The sequence below is a fragment of the Tauraco erythrolophus genome, chromosome 6 (genome assembly GCF_009769465.1).
Source record: "Tauraco erythrolophus isolate bTauEry1 chromosome 6, bTauEry1.pri, whole genome shotgun sequence".
Classification (NCBI taxonomy): Eukaryota; Metazoa; Chordata; class Aves; order Musophagiformes; family Musophagidae; genus Tauraco; species Tauraco erythrolophus.
In genome coordinates, this window is record NC_141470.1 from 61337346 (window position 1) to 61355015 (window position 17670).

The following is a 17670-nucleotide window of genomic DNA, read 5'->3' on the forward strand; positions in this document are numbered from 1 at the left end:
TGCTCCTGCCTTCCTCTACCTGACAAGAACCACCTTGGCTCACCAAGAGCAACAGGGAGAACTTTGCGAGGAAACCAGCTATTATTCATGCATATTTTCAAATGCATTTTGTTCAGCTGCACATCCCTGCCAGCCTTGTTTAGGGAAGTTTTAATGGTATCTGGTTTCTCTTTGGTCTTGTGTACAAGATGAGGAAGTTTTCATCTGTGCCTTTAAAAAAAACCCGCATCCCTGCCAAGATGTATTAGGAGAGCTGTAAAAAAGGAGTCATCCTGTTCCAGGACCACGAGGCTTATGTAACAGGGAAATCCTAGCGAAAAGATACTCCCTCACCCCACGCACGCTTTTCCAAGGCACATGCCACTTCAGGGTTTTCAGTCGCTCAGTTTGTATTTGGATCACATCTGCCACTGCTTTTATTTAGATGTATTTACAAATATATTCTCCCACATAACCTCATTTGTACATGCCATAGAATGTTTTTATAAAATGCAGTGCAGACCTCACCTCACCACAGGATCTTTAAATAAAATATATTGTAAAGTGCCAGATACAATTCCTGTAAAAAATACAGTTCTAATTAAAACAGATACTTGGCCACTGTGTTAGCAGCTTGATATACCAATACATTTTTAGCACAACAGTCTATTTCTGTCAGGTGAGCGGGAGGCTCTCTTACCATCCCTCTAGCTCTCCAGTTTCAAGTCCAAAGGCTTTAGAAAATGAGGCAGAGGCAGATCGTCCAGAGCCTCTGGGAAATGCTCAGGTGAAATGGTCCTGATCAAGACACGCATGGCTCCGACAAACAGTGATGGGGGAGCCAAGCCCAGCAGGCACTGGAACCTGTTCTCCCCCAGGAGGTCCTGCCACCGCTGCGGGTTGTCCAACAGCTGCTGTTTCATTGTGAACTGGAGGTCCTGAGGCACGAAGAGGAAGAGGCAGTCGAGGCAGAGGAGCTTGGCACGCATGTTCGCTGCTGGCATGTGGGAAATCTGCTGCAGCAAGGTGTCGAGGGGGGTATTCCCAGCACAGTCCTGCAAGCAGGGCGACGCGCCATGCCCAAGCAGCAGGAGCAAGCACTCGGGTCGCACCAGTTCACAGGCCACGTGCAGGGCCGTCTTGCCGCCCTCCACACGGCTACAGCCCTGGCGGTCCAGGTGACCAGCTCTGTCACTCGGCGGGTAGGCTTGGATGGCCTTGAGGATTCGGAAGAGGACACGGACCCGGTTGTAGCGGACAGCCATGGCCAGGTGTGGGGCTGAGGACTGGCAGCAGCTGAAGCTTTGGCTGGGCACAGCCAGGGCGCTCTGGGGGAACTTAGTCAGCAGGTGCCGGGCGTAGGGCTGGTGGTCGTGCACCAGCGCGTAGAGCAGGGCCTCCGAGGGCGAGTACACGCTCACCTTGCCCCCATCCTCCCAGTGGAAGACCTCCATGGTCCGCATGTCCTCCAGGAACCAGACAGGCAGCAGGTCCCTCACCGCCTGGTAGAAGGCAAAGGAGGATTTCTTGCACTGCTTCTGGGACTGGGCACCGCGGCCGCCGACCCACCGGACGCTCCAGGGCATGGCGGGCAGCCGGGCTCCGCCGGGGGCTGCCTCTCACCCCGGCGCGCAGAGGCCGCATCGGGCCCGGACCTGCGGGAGCAGAAGGGCGGTCAGTACCGTGCAGCTGGGGCTCCCCGGCTGCGCTCGCCTCCCCGCCTCTCCCGCTGCCGCAGGGGGGCCGGCGAGCGGCGGCGGCCCCGCCGCACCGGACAACACCCCCCGGTGCGGGGACACCCATCCCCCGGTTCACCGCCATCTGCCTTTCCCCGGTGCGCGGGACGCACATACCGCCGGTGCGAGGGAGCCCGGCGCACGGGAGCTCCCTCTCCCCGGCGCACGGGAACCGCCTCCCCTCGGTGCACGGGACGCCCATATCCCCGGCGCAAGGGAACCCGGTACACGGGCACGGCCTCCTCTCGGCGTACAGGACGCCCATATCCCCGTGCATGGGAACCCCTCCCCCCTCGCTGCACGGCAACCCGCCGCTCCCGGCGCACGGGACTTCCCTCCATCCCTCCGTCCCCCCGCAGTGCACGGCCGCCCGGCTCCTTCCCGCCGAGCGCCCGGCGCTCACCTCTCCGCCGGCCCCGCGGTGCCGCTGCCCGCAGCCGCAGTCGGGAGGCGGGAGCCGGGAGCGCGGCGCGCCGCCGCGGGGCCCTTTTATCCCCACCCCTCGGCCCCGGGCGGTGAAGGTCGGTCAGGACCGGGGAACTGTCCAGCCGCCGCCGATTGGCGGCTGCCCCGGCTCCCCCGGGCGCCCATTGGCTGCGCCGAGAGGACGGGGCCCTGCACCATTGTGTGCGTCACGGGAGGCGAAGTTCCAAGAAACTTAGCTGCGGCTCGGAGTCCCGGCGGGGGCGGGGCGGGGACTGCCGCGGCGGGGGGGGTCCCGACGGTACAGGGGCACGGGGTCCTGGGATCCAGAGGGAGTGGGGTCCTGGGGGCATGGGGTCCTGGGATCCAGGGGGTGTGGGGGCATGGGGGCATGGGGTCCTGGGATCCAGCGGATGTGGGGCCCTAGGGGCATGGGATCTAGGGGATATGCGGTCCCAGGGGCATGGGGTCCAGGGGGCATGGGATCCAGGGGGTGTAGGATCCCAGGGTCATGGTGTCCAGGGGGCATGGGGTATGGGTTCCAGAGCACACGGGGTCAGGGGCATGTGGGGGCATGGGGATATGGGGTCCAGGGGATATGGGGTGCAGAGAGCATAAGGTCTCAGGAGCATGGGGTCCTGAGTTTATTGGGGTTCGGGGCCACACAAGGGCCTGGACACATGGGGTCCCGGGCGTTTGGGGTCTGAGTGCAGGGAGACTTGTGCACAGGGGCTTTGGGACACCCAGGCTTCTGGGCACAGGGGGCTGCAGACATGCAGTGCCCCAGGCACACAGGGTGCTGAGCAGGCGTTGTCACATCCCCTCTCCACCCTGGCAGGGCCCAGCCTGGCCCACGCCAGTTCTCAGCTCACCCCCTGCCCACCCCCCGTGGGTGGCTCTGGCCAGAGGCTGACACAGCCCTTCAGCCCGTGCTGGCTGTGGGCTCGCACGTGTGCGCGCACACGTGCTCACTGCGAAACTCGTGGCCCTCGCTTGTCTCCCAGGCAGTGACATTTGCCTGCAGCCCTTCCCACTGACAGGCACCCGTCAGGCTTTGGCTATGGAAGAGCGAGGCGATGGTCGTGGCGTGGGGTGAGCCCAGCAGCCCTGCACCACGGACTCCCTCCCTTGAGCACCACCAGTCCCTTGGCCCTAAAATGTGTGTGGTAACAGCCGCGCGCTGGTGAAGCAAGTGCTGTTGTTACTGAGATCTGCTCTCTCATAGGCCTTCTTACTGACAGCAAGTCCAGGGATCTTCTCTATCCCCCCGAAAAGCACGTTCAGAGGATTTTCCTCTTTTGCGCTGTGTGTTTGACCCCAAGCGTCTCCCCTGCTTGCAGCCATCACCCTCTCGGTCAGGAAGGTGTGATCAGATGCTCCGCAGGTGGGCGATGCTGGTCACTGTCGTGTTCATGGCTGACAGCTCTGGTTTCTCTGTCCTTGGGGTTCCCCAGCTGTCCCAGCACCAGTGCGGGAGCACAGCTTCTGCTGAACACTGCTGGAACGGGTGATGCTTTCCACTGTCCCAGCACGTCGTGTGTGCCTGCACACTTGGGGGGATCGCCAGGTGTCTGCTGAAATGCCCCGCTTCCCTGAAGTCTCTCTGCGAAACTGCTCAGGGCAGCAGGGAGGCAGCCCGTGGCACGCTGCCCACCCTCCCCTTGACCCCAATGAGAATGAAGCTGGAGAGGAACAACCGCTGCCTTTGTCATGCCTCTTCTGAACTGCCATTCAGCTGGGGAAACAATGCCTAAACTGTGCTTGCTTTCCTTTGTAACTTCTTTCCTGCCACGTGATGCTCATGCCAAAACCCAGGGGTCCATGCGAGGCAATGCAGGCAGGTGGGCGAGCCGGGCAGGACGCTGCGCATGCCAGGCAGGACGCTGCGTGCCACTGTCACGCTCAGAGACTCTCGCTGACCACATCTGAGGGAAGAGAAATCAGGTAATGTGTGCTGAGCTGCTTGGCCGGAGAGAATTACGTCCAGCATTTGTCAGTGCGGTTTGTCATCTGAGGATCCCCGCAGATCCACCACAGCTCCGGTCTTGGATGTCAGCTGCGGCATGGAAAATCCTCTTTCATCGCTCATGTCTGATTCCAGATGAAAACTCATTACAGGCAGCCACTTCCACCACTCCCTGCTATCGCCAGGGCGCTCTCCTGTCAGTCGCATCCTATTACTGCAGGCACGGGGTAATTTGTACCAAAGCGCAGGATCAAAAGAAATGGTTTAAAACCAATGAATTCTATAGCCCTGCCTTTGTGTCTGGTGCAGCCTCACCTGCCCTTGCCTTGATGGCCACTGCTGATGGCAGCAGTACCCACTGCATCTCTGCTGGCTCTAGGAAATGGCCCTGCCCCATCACGAGTCCTAAATCCTTTCCCTGTCATCACCAGGATGTTGCCATCGATTCAGATGTCCAGCATGGTGATAAGCCAGGTTGCCCAAAACTTTCTACTCATCTTCTGCACATGCCTGGGTAAGCTAAGTGATGGTGGAGCCTGAAGGCAGGGGATTAGCATAGTCAAAAAGCCAAATTGGCTTTTGCGTAGGAATTAATGTTTTTGGCGTGAAAGCAGGGCTGCTTGACTCGGGTCAGGCTCCCCTATGGATGGTGGGAAACCAGCTACAACCTGGGTGTTGGGTGCTTTGGACCCCAGCAGCAACTATAAAATAGAGCGGTGCATGCCGAGTCTTCGTGGCCTTGGAGCCCGTGGGTAACCCCCAGGCTGACCCCTGGTTGAAAATGTGCTTGTCACATACAGTCACTGTAGGAAGGGCAGCCTGTTTGTGGGCTGTACTGGAGAAAAAGTATTGCACTTGCCCCCGGAATTGTTTGTAGTGTGCCCAGCACTAGTGACAAAACACAACATCCCAGAAGGGTTTTATTTTTGCGATGATATATGTTTTATGCGCAGACCCACAGACATGACTTGTTTGTTTGCAGCCCAGCCTGGCTTTAATTGCGTTGAATTAAGTAACTGATCTTATTACTGATCCGGCTATGAGAGGGCTTATCACAGGTTCCTTGGCACATGATGGAGATTACTCCATTGATGCGACCATATCCAAGTAACGTGATGTGTCCTCTCTGAGCTATCTTTTTCTTCACCCTCCTCCAGGACATCGATCCTTTGGTTTCTCCAGGCAGTGACCAACTAAAACCAGCTTAATGTTACTGAAACTCAGCCACATAATGGGACAAAGGGAAAAAGCTCTGCCATTTCTTGTAGCAGATGTCATCTGTTTCCTGAGGTTTTCACTGACTTGAGGGCAGGATCATGTTGAGCTAGTGGACATGATTGTGGATGTAATTAAAAGCAATGTGAAAATAGGCAGTATCAGTGAGCACGTTGAACATAGTTAATGTTTAGCGCTGGTTTGTGAGCATGAGATAAAAGATGGGCAAATAGAGCATCCCTCATTTTTCAAACAGGGCTGAAAGTTACGGGTTTTACTCCTGTCTTTGCAGGGATTTTGTGAGCGGGTTTGACTCTGAAAATTTACTGGTCTCCTTTCTTGAAAGCAAGCTCAGGACCAAAGGTCAGCAAAGTTTGGACAACAGCCCCAGACCCATGGTGGGCTGGAGCAGCAGAGCTGCTGCTTTGGTTCAAGCCTCCAGCTCTGGGGTCTTTGTAAACAGGTTGGATCGAAACGCCTAATGTCCCATTTAGCTAAAATTAAACATGTTCAGAGAGAACGAGTGAGGGGAGTCAGGGGTTTACAGCGGAGGCGCTGGGCTGGAATATATACACTATACGTCCCCCTTTTGCTGTGGGTATGTCATTGACCTCCAGTTTAACCTCATCGTGCCCCCAGCATCCCGTCTGCAGAAGGGGTGCAGTAATGCCACTTCGACCATCCTGTTTTAGCCATTGACCTTTTTAGGTCAGGCATAATATGCAGGTGTATCAGTTTGGTCCTTGGGGTCCTGGCCCTGTGCGGGGATCCCTCTGCTCTACTGTCCTTAGGCAGGGGACGTAGATTGGTCATCTGGTACTGGCCTGCAGGGAGACAAGAAAGCAGAGCTGCTGGCAGTCGCTAGATGGGACATGTCCTCCCTTTGTGAAGACATGCCAGGCAAAGAGGTGGATGGCAGCCTCAGGCACTTCTGTTTAGCTGTGATGAATAATAGCTGTTGCTGACACCTCGTGGAAGCCTTAGATAAACATTTTCTCCAGAAACCTTTCTGTTTCATTTCCTGCACGGCTGCTGGCTTCCCACCTGAGGAGCTTATCCCTATTTCTATCATCTCCAGAGCACCCAGTTGGAAAGCAGGCAGCAGAGCCCTTGGCTGCTTGTGGGACCAGGGATGGGAGAGCAGCCAAGGAAGGCTGCCTGGGGACTGTCCTTTCCCTCTCCAGAAAGGAGGAGGACACATCTCCTCCGTGTGTGGTGGTGAGGGCAACTCACCATGGATGCATGTTGCACATCAGATACGGAGAGGAAAGCACCCGCATACTGTACCCACCTCTGAGTCTGCAACATCTGTCATGTATGTGCCTTTTGTGTGCCTGTTTTGCCTATCTCCAGTTTTCAGGGGACCATATTGGCAAGCGGCTGTTACAAATCACTCTGTCCTTTCATTTCAGAAACTCAAATCACTTTGGAAAAAAGCCTCCGAAGTTCTCCGGGGAAGTGGGAAAATATTTTGGTTTGAGAAACAAGACCAGTGAAGGTGCTGCAGAATGTCAGCAATGATGTGGGTTGGGGCGTTGCTCGTGGCTCCCTTGCTGAAACCATCAGACAGCATCACCCCACACTGTCTCGCTCAGCACCCACCTCTTCTTTCTCCTCAGTCTTCTTTTGTATTACAGTCACTTTCTGCTTGCCTGACTTCATATGAGTCATCATTTTACATCGAGCCTGAGCTGCCTGTAACCCTGGCTGCTTTGCTTTCTCTGCTGCCTTAGAGGGTCAGCTCCATCCTGATCCACAGCATGAAAGGAAATCTGCTTTGGAAACAGTAAAGCGTACAAGCCTTCTCTTGTTACTCTTGTTTCCTGGCTGCTGCTGAGCGAATGTGACACCCTTCCAAAACTCTGTGTCCCAAATGATGCTTGGGAGCCGGAGTGAAGCTCTGAAACACTTTGCTTTAGAAAGAAAATGTCTCCACTGGCTCTTGAGGAAGTACATAATGTGGGGGTTGACCACTGCCAAATGTCAGTGCCGGCTGTTGGGAGGCTGAATAAATGGCTTAATGGTGTCATGAATCTGTTGAGGTTGTCAGTGTCCACTGGCAGGATAACCCAATTTTTAAGGCTTTGAAACTTATTTTTTATTCTGGTTCCATGACGGAGAAAAGTGGTCTGCCAGAAACAAGGTGGGCAGCAAGGTGATACGGTCCTTCAGCTGGAAGTATCTCGCAAGCCCTGGGGGCTGGTCACAGGCTGTCATCAGTGTTCTCTTTATTTTGGCTAGGTTTGCATGCCACCCCTCACTAAGCCTTGATTTTGGCATCTGTAATAAATGAGCTGCATTCATGCTTTTGGAAACCTAGGGAAACTCCCAGAGCTGCAGCAGAGATTAAATTTGATCCAATATGTTACGGGGGAAGCTGAAAAGTGTCCTTGTCCCTTAAAAGATGAAGAGGAACCTTTTGGGGAGCCTTTCTGTTACGTAAGCAGGCAGATGAGAAGGGGCAGAGAGCTCCTGGTGCCTGTGGAAGACTGTGGCCTTCAGCTTGATGTTGGTTGTTAAAAATATTATCCCAGATGTATTAATACGACCAGACTGGATTGCATCTGAGCTGAACATTGTGAGCCTAAGGCAGGGCATAAATATAGAAGCAAAACAGCCTGATATAAGAGTCATCTGTCCTCTTCTACACAAGAAGCGAAGGGGAAAGAGAGGGAACTCTGTTGCAATTTTTAGATGCTACCAGGCATTAGCCTGAGCCTCAGAGAGCGCCTGCACAGGGATCCTGGGGCACAGAAGACCCCACGTATCCCTCACTCAGCCCATAGCCTGCTGTGCCACAGGACTGTGCACTCAGCACATTTTTAACCCGGGGTTAGATTTGCCTAGACAAGGTCTGCAATCGGGAATGACTCTTTGTTTGATGTGTTTGCCTAACAGGATTACTCTTATCATAATGATACAGCAACCTGGCCTTGGCAGAGCAAACCCCAAGGGCTCGAGGGGTGAAACCTTTGCCTCCCTTGCCCCCAAATGTGCACAGCGTAGCTTGTCTCCATTATCATGCAATACCATGCAATATCCAGTAGTGCTTGGGTTGGCATTCAGTGCTCCGCTTTTGGAAAGAGCAATTGTGCCATGTACCACTGCCTGCTGACATCATGCTTGGCATTTCTCTCTCCACACCTGGAAAAAAAAAAATCAATAATATTCAAAGGTTACAAAAATGATGCGGTGTTTTACAATTAGAGAATGAGATGCCTTCCCCATTGAGGATTGTTCTGAGCAGGTGTCTGATTAAATTCAGTGTGAATTTTTTGCCCTCTGGTTCCCTAAGAATAAGTAATAAACCAATGAGGCGTCTGCTTTTTGCATTGTGTGTCATGAACATGCCTAAAATCATCACAAGAGCATCTATTTGTCTATGAAAGTCTCTCTGTGATTATTAAAGTTTGCTGGTTTAAAAGACTCGAGGAAGGTGTAGGATGAAAGCTCAATTTTCCTGCAGATAAGTAGGATAAAGGCTTTGCTAAAGCAGAGCCTGACTCCGCTGATGATCGGTGCCCAGGCTTGTCCACCCTGGTTTGTGGCTGGCATGGGGGGCACCTCTGTGCCGGCGGGGTCACTTTAATCCCAGCACTTCTTGGGCCAGCTGACATGAGCCTGGCCTTAGCAGCTCCCTGGGCTATTTGCAGAAGCAGAACCTGCCGCTCGCTATTTGCGGATTCCAAAACAAGCAGGATCCTCTATTTATAATGCACTATAACTGACTTGAATGAAACCTGCAGTTCTCTGAGCTTTAGGGTCCCAGGACTGCTGGTGCAGCAGCACCCTAGTTCCAAGGGACGCTGCTGGGGACACTGAGATGGCTCTGCAAAAAGCCAAGGGATGCGCAGGTATATACTGTGAGCTGCATGTTCACAGGCTCCGGGTTTCTGGAGCAGGCTGTACTTGTCAGGGCTGTGTAGATGCCCGTCTCTAGATGAGTTTTGGGGGGAGGGAAGCTCTTTGGAGCGAGGCAGAGACAAATCGCGTTGCAGCAACATCCCCATGGAGGTGCTCCTGTTGCCACAGGAGCATTACCCTAACCATGTTTTTTTCCCCCTGAGGCATTTATAGCTGGGATGTGAGCAGGGCTCTGTGACTCAGAAATTACCTATCACTCATTGGGCTTAAATGATTTGGGTTCACCTGTGATTAGTGTGTATTTAATTTTGGTGGCCTGTGTGGCTGTTCGGACCCCACTGTTCAGAGTGGAACTGTTCTGACCTCGTAGCTCATTGCAGGGTGAACTCCTTCTATCTAAGAAGAAGCAAAGCAGCCACCTCACTTTTCTTTAGAAGCAGGTACATATAGCATAACGCTTACCCAAGGGTTGTATTTGATCTGGTTTTGCTATATAAATCCCTCTGCCATTTGAATCGGAAACCACGATAGATAGAAGGCCAAGCAGAAAGATAAAAAAAAAGTTGGCTAATGCTTTGCATGTCTTTGAGGACTTATTTTATTCCCATTTGTTCATTCTCTCCGCTCTTGGCTGCCGCTGGGTCTGTTGAAATAACAAACAGGGATGAGGAAAGAGGGCAGCTCTGTCATGAGCTTCCTTCGGTGGGAAGCGGCTGCGTTACAGCGGTTAACTCTAACAGCAACTGCTGCTGCAGTAGGCAGATGTTCATCTGTCACCTACATCCCAATAGGAAACCTGTTTCTTTCCTGAAAAGGATTGGATTATCAGTCAAAAGCCTTTTTGCTGCAAAGTGGTGTTTAGAAAGAGTCTTTCTTTCCCTTTTGTTTTGTAAAAAAAATAGTTAGAAGCCTTCTAGTGCTGCCTGAAAACCTCTCGGGTCTGGTGATGAGGCCTCCGTAATATTTCCGGTTTCTCTGTAATTATTTTCTAATGAAATTTTCAAATCCAATTATAATCAGGAGGTTAGACCATAGCAAGTTCACAGCAGGGTTTTTCAGTTTGCTTTTTCTTTTTCTAAATCAGTAGCTATCCTCTATGTGGAGGCAGTAAGGTTGTTTTGTGCATGTAAAGGCGCCGAAAATCAGAGTGGCGATGCCTTTTACCTGCAGGACTTGGCACTAGCATCATTTCATGTGATTCTCCATTTGGAAGCGTTGCTTTTGCCACTGAAATTATTGCAACTGCCTGAGCAGATTCCTCCATTAGTATGCCTTCTCATGGCTTAGTAAGTGGCTAGGGGATTAGTGTGCAGCTCCCCTTGCCAGGATTTCTCTCTGCTCCTGCACATGCAATTTAGGGAAATGGGAGGGCTGATGTTTCCAAGGTGTTGCTGGCATTTCGTGATGCCTCCACCCAGAAAAGAGGAATAAGAAAGGGCTAAAATGACGAGGTAAGGTAACGGGGAGGTGAGATGTGTGACAAAAACAAGCCAGGCATAAAGAGCGAGGCTGATATAAATAGTGAGGCTGACAAACACTCGAGCCCAGCTGCTACGCATGGCAGAAAGGTCGGCTTGCTCCCTGCTGCCGCCTGAGCCGCACGGGGCGAGCGTGGGGGCCCCCCGGTAGGCTGCTCCACCTTGGCTCTGCTCCCTGGACCTCTCCTGCAGCCCTGCTCGAACACCAGGACCAGGATGGGCTCACCGGCCTCACCATCGCCTTCCATCTCAGCAGCGGGGCTGTCTGCGGTGGGGCTGGAGCAGCAGCCGCCGTTGACACAAACAGTGTGTTTGGAGCACATGTGAGTTTTTTATTGCAGAAAGGTGCAGAGTGCACTTGGGCAAGGTCTTGGGCTCCTTCGGATGTTTTCACAGAGCCCGGTGCTGCTGGGGCTGCGGAGCATGGCATGCCGTGGGGGCTGGGCAGGATCAGTGCCCATGCTGGCCACACAGCCTGAGTGTAGCCCGCGCACGCCAGCATGGTCCATCGGAGACAGGGGTTGTTTGGTGGGCTCTTGGGAGTGCTGCTGTTTGGCAGCTCACTCGAAGCTGGGTATGGCAGCATCTCCTGAAGCGCCCAACAACACGGGTGGGAATTTCACTTCCATGAAATGGGAGTTTTTACGAAATCCAGAAGGAAGGCAGGTAACACAAGCAGGAAGGTCTGTGCATGGTGAGTTACATACAGCTCCAGGGACTGGAAATGTGTATGAATAACAAAACTTTCCAGAGTTTTACAGCTCATGCTAAGAAGCATTGCAGGAGACAGACAAAATACTCAAATCCTCTATTCACTTCTCTGCTTTGTTGCTGCCAGCCTTTAGTCCCACTCTTCTGTCCCCAAACCAGAAATGATAGAATGAGAAGTGCCTGTGTCCCAGTTTGCAGCCAGGTGTTTCAACTTAAACTACTGAGGAGAGTGGGTCTGGGCTACTATATCAGTGTAGTGTGTGAAGGGAGGAGGGTTTGGAGTAAAGCCTGTGCTTAGGAGAGGTAATGTCCTTGGGCTGGGCTGGACTGGGTTGGGGTTTTTAAAATGGTGTCAGCATTTGAGATCCCTTACACCTGTGATTTGGTTAGACCATAGGAAACATAAGATTTCATATCAGTTTATCCAGGAAATCTTGTGGCTGTTTCTGTGGCACAAGTACTCCATGGAGACAGGTTGCTCTTGCAATTCTGTGGGTTTAATTTTTTTCTTTTTTTTTTTTTTTAAAGTAGAGTAGAAAGAAAAACATTTTGGTGAGGGTTCAAGCACCTTTGTCTGTGAGTGGTGATAAGTGCCTGATAAGAGTTCAAGGTCTTTGCTTGCTTATATGGAATAGAAGCAGCTTTTGTTAAGTTGCTGCTAGCATCCATGGGCTCCCTGAGGGTGCTGGTCTGTTGTTCCCGGTGTTCAGACTGTTCTTGATGAGTACGAAGGTTGTGCTGTGTGCATTGTAGTTTATCCTACGGCAGAGGTGAGCTTCCAGTCTCTGGCATGCTGCAGTGGCTATGCCATGGCAAACGTGGGATAAGCTGGATGCTCCTTCCCAAGGGCTGGAACTTTATGGAAGGAGTATAGGATTGTGGCACAAGTGCACTGCAGCTGATAGTCCACTGCAGTGGTTCCTGGAAGCAAGCCAAGGATGGCTGCTGCTGTTTTAGCACCATCATTAGATTTCAGAGTTGACAAGCCTGTGGAGATGTAAAGGAAAGGGAATTCTTCTTGGTGCTGCTGCTTCCAGCTTTTTGTCATCTGGGGAAGATTGGACTGGCTCCCTGATGCTTGGTTTGTGCTCTCAAAGACTAAGTGTGTCTCAGTGCTGGGTCTTTTTAGCAGGAGTGTAAGGATGGTGGTGTAGGGAGAGGTTAGTCATTTCCCACTTACAAACAAACATTTTAGAGACACTGGAGAAGCTGAGCCACCGAGAGGACAAAGCTCTGTTGCTTTTAAAGTAGCTCATTCATCAGCGAGTTGTGTTATGCAGCAGCTCAGCTGCTGATGATTTGAAACCACCCTCTGCTTGTTGTACAGGAGACAGGAAAATGTGCTTCTTGCACAGGCGGATCTTTTAATTTTCAGTTTGACTTCCATTTAAAAAGTATTGTAGATGAGGTGACTTTGTTCTGAGATTTTTTTATTATTATTTTTTAAAATATTTTAATTTTTCTTTATTTTTTTTCTTTGTATTTCCTCTTTTGCAGTGAGACCTGGGTCTCTCTCACTGCTTTTCTGCTGGTGAGTCCATGCTGTCTTGAGACCTTTCTTATCCTGTACATCCAGAGGTCTCCCCAGGTTTCTCAGAGGACACTTGCTTTGGTAGGACAACAGGGATCTGAGGCGTGGTTGTTGCTGCAGACTAAAGGCAAACCATTCAAATCAGTCCTTGCAAAGGAGGAATCTGCTCACCCGTGCGTAACTGCTGTCTGGCTTTGGAACTTTTCTAACCTTCATTTCCACTTGTGTGACCTGCCCGTAGGTGTGGGCTCACGCGTTCCTCCTGCTAACCCAGGCAGGGCACCGGGCACCTGGCACGCTGTTCCATGCTGACACGTTTCTTGAAAATCTGATGTGACTGAAGGCATGCACAGCTTGGGGGTGAATTATTGCCAGGTCTCCTCAAGCATTACCGAGCAGCGCTGGAAATGGCCCCAGGCATCAACACTCTCGCAAGTGATCAGCCAGCCCCTTCCTCCAAAAGCTCCTCGGAAGATGTTGGTGGGGCTTAAAGGGGAAAATTGCTTCATGGAAAAAATATCCCACAGAGAGGGCCAAGTATTATAAAAACAGTGGGAAGTGTTTAAATCATTTTTTTAACAGCATATTAGATGTTTTAGTTAAGAGATTTATTCTTGACTCATTAAAAAAAAAAAAGAGTTCAACTTAATTACTTACATAAATGCCGTATGGTGAGAGGTGGAGGCTGCAAGCATGAGGCAGGCAGAGCTGAGAATTTCAGGGCTGAGCTGGAGCTCCTGGGTCTCACCTCTTGGCAGAGCATGTGGCCGCTGGCCCGGGAGCCCGAGGTGGGCGACCGAGCTCCTGCCTGCCACCAGCCTTGTAAACACAGCCTGGGTAGTGCTGCTGCTGGGTGCTAGCTGGGTCAGGCTCCAGATAAACCGAAGCCAAAACCAAAGTGTGTTTGGCTGCTGGGGACAGATCTGCTGTCAGTTGTCTGTTGTTTGTTTTGTGTATTTTTTTTCTTTTTTCTCAGCTCAGCAGAGTTTCACCCTGAGATCTCCATCAGTGAACAGATGCTTGGTGTCGCACTGTTCTGCCTTAGCTCCCTGTGCCGGGAGCTGCATGCAGCATCCTTGGGTGTCCTGGGGGGTGCGTAGCCTCCAATGGCCACCCAGAGCGGTGTCTTGGGACCTGGCTTAAATTGGGAATTAGCTTAACTCACATTGAAGCTGCTGGAGTTTGCCTCAAAGCTCAGCATGAGCCAAGTGCTCTCTGAACTGGGGCACCTCCTTGACCTCCGGTGTGAAGAGAGTGGTGCTCTGTTATATGAGCCTTTTAGGTTCCCTCTGGTTTACTGTATTTTGTTGGGAGCTAGAAAATAACATTTTCTGCTGGACTTTCCCCTCTGTAGCGACAGACTGGCCCTGTGACAGAAAGGCAGATTTGGGTGTTCAGTTTGGGTATCTCCAGTGACATTAGTCAGGCATAAAAATCCTACAATTTGAGAGAAGCAAAACAATAATTTACATTATCCTAAATGCCTTCTTTCTCTTTTTCCATTAAGAAGAATTATTTATTTTTAACGCTCATTTTACTAAGCTATTTAAACTAAGAAAACTAGAAGCTTGCTGTAATTAAACTGGGGCCATGGTACAAATCCCCAGGGCTCTTGCCTCCGGACTTTCCTTTCTGGACTAGTTGTGCCTGTTCCAACTGGCCTTGCTGTAGCAGCGAGTGTATCAGCAGCCAAAGGTTACCCCCTGCAGTACGTCTAGGGCTACTGCAGGTATAACATGAGCTGGTTTTCATTTATCAGCATAAGATTTTCATGTGCGGTTTTCTTTTTAAAAAAAGTGGAAAAAAGTAGCTTGCTCCACTAAAATCCCGAGTCAATTCCACCGACTTCAGCAAACGCAGATGGGGTTGTTAAGGACATGAAGGAATTGGGACTTTCCTTGTTCCTGGGAGAGTTTCCCAGGGAGATGTGTTAGGCCAAGGATGGTGCTATAACGACTAAATCCATAGGTCAGCTCCAGCCGCAGTTTTGCCCCTCACCTGTGACCAGACATGAATAAAAAGGGGCTAAAAATTTATGAGGTTTGAGGGAGAACTGGGAAAGTTCATGGGGAAACATGCTGAAGGACGCTAAAGCTACATCGCAGCCCAAGGGTGCGTGCAAGTGTCAAACTGTTGAAGGCAGTGAGGGGTTTTTTGGGGAAGCTTTCTGTGCTTTATCTGTTCTTGTAGTGCCCCCTCCTCCAGCCCCATGCTTCTCATGCTCTCGTGGCATCTGTGCCAGCACTTCCCGACATGGTTCAGGCTTGCTGTTGCTGCAGATTCCTGCCAACTGTAGCTGAATGTATTATTACACTATTATTACACAGAGGTCACAGCTGAAATGTCCTTTCCAGCTTTACCTGCTTAGATCCTTTTCCAAAGGAAAATTGAGCTCCCGAAGAACGTGCCCGCCTTGTGCATCGCCTACACTGAGGTCTGCCTGTCCTTCAGGGGCATCTACCCCAGTACGTTGACCTGCCCTATTTTAGGGATGCAGCGGGGCTTGGCCAGCAGTTGGTGGGGACTCACAAAGGGACTGCAGTGCTTTGTCCCCCTCTAACATGCACATACAGACCCCCTGAGCTCTTAGCTGGCTACTGGCACAGCCCTCAGCGTGGCACAGCCTGTGTTTTCTTATGTGAAATTCAATAAATTCAGCATTTTCAGGACCTTGGCGTAATCAGGGTTTTCAATCTTCTCCTTCATTGCCTTCTAATATACTCTCCTAACAATTAACTGCGTGTTGGGAGAACGCCAAATGCAGGGTAAAAGACTTCGTTTTTCTTTCCCATAATTAAATGTTGTGTTTGCTGCTGTCTCTCCCACTCGATTAAGTGTCTGTGTATGGTCTAAAATGCTCTTTGGTGAATTAGCATAAGGTCTGTCAGGATTTGACCAATATTCTCCCTCTCGCTGCATCTGTGCAGCTCACAAAGAGTGGCATTGGCCCGCGGTGGGGTCCTGGAACTGGGCTGTTCCCTCCGCCTTTCCTGGGGCACAGGCTCAGGCTGGGGCCAGCGCTGCAAGGCTGTGTGCCACCTCCCCTTACCTGCTGCCCGGAGCAGCCATGTGTGAAGATGGAGCCTGCGACCCTCCATGAGGCATCGTGGCTGCAGCCAGTTCGCTCCTGCAGGAAACGTCTTGGATGTCAGAGGAAAGAGCTTTTTACTGCAATCCTGTAAAAAACACTTGCAAAACCTCCTTCAGGCTCTGTGCTGCAGGCTCATTGAGATGGCCAGCTGATCAGCGTCCTTTTTTCAATTACATTTAAAACTATGTTGGAGAAATATTCCCTGAGCTGGACTGTGGCAACATCTAAAACACCGCAAGTGATGGCAAAAAAATACAGTAGAGTGTGTTGTGGTGACTACTAGATGTGCGAGTTATGGGCTGGGAGGTGCAGCAAGTATAATAACTTTCCACCGGTCCAGGATGAGCTGGAAGCGAGGCGATGGCTGAGGTCCTCAGCACAAGACAAGTGGCATGCTTATCCCAGCTGGCAGCCCTGTCTTGGGGAATGGCTTGTCACCGCTTGGAGTGTTTCCCCAGAAAGGATTCCCTGGAGCTACTGCCACTGTTGCTACATCTGCCAGGGCTGCTTTGTGCCATCAAACTCCAGATTAAGGGTGCCAGTACATATCCAGGTGGTACGACATTTCAAAGGGGCACCATGCTTCTGCTCAACTTTTCAGCACGGCCCCAGCTCCTGCTTGCAGTGTGTCCTTGTCGTGCTAAGTCCTTCAGTGTCCAGCCCTGCTCTTCACCCTCCAAAATGTTCCTGAAGCCTTCTTCCCCAATGGTGCTTGTTAATTTGCTTAATTCTTTAATTTTTCACAGCTTCCATTTCATTACCAAGTTGAGAAGTAGTCTTTCTGATATGAGAGGATGAGTCGTTATTCTTAGTAAGCTGGGAGAAGGCTTGGTGGTGAGGGGAACAGAGCCAGCAGATAAACCTGAATGTGGCTACGAGTCCTAAGCCCTCCTTGCTTGGAGGTATCTCTGGTCCTTGAGGAGGGACCTTGTTGGGTGGGATCTCTGACCACTGCTATTTCCCAACCTCCTCCTGCATCCCTCTCTATGTCCTTTGGATAAACAGGCACAAAAAGGGAGCCTTTGTTTCTGGCAGTGTTGGGGGAATGGCTCGTGATGGTACAGATAACCCTGCCTGGAGAGGCGGCAGCACAACGCAGAGGGTGCACAATGGATTATTCACCAGCTGTTTCCTCTCCTTTCAAGACGTTTGCTGTAAAACCGGGGGCCAGAAGTGGTACATGTGAGATGTGCAATCAACCACACACAAGGAGCTTGAGCTTTTGGCTCTCTGGCTGCTCAGTCCATCCTGGGCATGGGGAACTGGTTTGTGCAAATCTGTGTCTGGACCTTTGTGGTGTTTGACCACGGGTGACCCATAAAAGTGTTTTTCTTTGCTCTCTGGATGCCTGCTGAAGACCTGAAAATCTGACTTACAGAAGCGCCAGGTGCCCACAGCTTTGGCAGATGTTAGTAGGAGCAATGCTTCAAACATATAGACAGTTTGATGGTGCCATGTACCCTGACAATTCAGGTCTTGGGGCTTTCTGCTTGGGTCCCTGCAGTTAATGGCTGTTCACAGCCTCTCCTTGGCATGCCCCAGTTCATGAAGTGAGGACAGTGACAGCCCTCTGCTCCTTGGGATGCAGCTAAAGCAGATGCTCTCACACTGGTGGAGCTGGAGAAAAGCTCTCATGGACTTTTCTCTGAGGTGCTTCAGTGAAAAGTCCACAAGAA

The 17670-nt window shown here is 51.5% G+C and overlaps 1 protein-coding gene across 1 annotated transcript; it reads right to left on the reverse strand.

The window, feature by feature from the left end:
- Positions 1-405: 405 nt before the first annotated feature.
- ANKRD9 (ankyrin repeat domain 9) lies at positions 406-1565 on the reverse strand. Its single transcript, XM_009982608.2, has one exon. The coding sequence runs from the start codon at positions 1563-1565 to the stop codon at positions 687-689; it is 879 nt and encodes a 292-aa protein (XP_009980910.2). The 3' UTR covers positions 406-686.
- Positions 1566-17670: the final 16105 nt, after the last annotated feature.

Bases quoted from the DNA above. Each gene is read 5' to 3' on its own strand.
- ANKRD9 (XM_009982608.2), bottom strand. From the start codon at position 1,565: ATGCCCTGGAGCGTCCGGTGGGTCGGCGGCCGCGGTGCCCAGTCCCAG.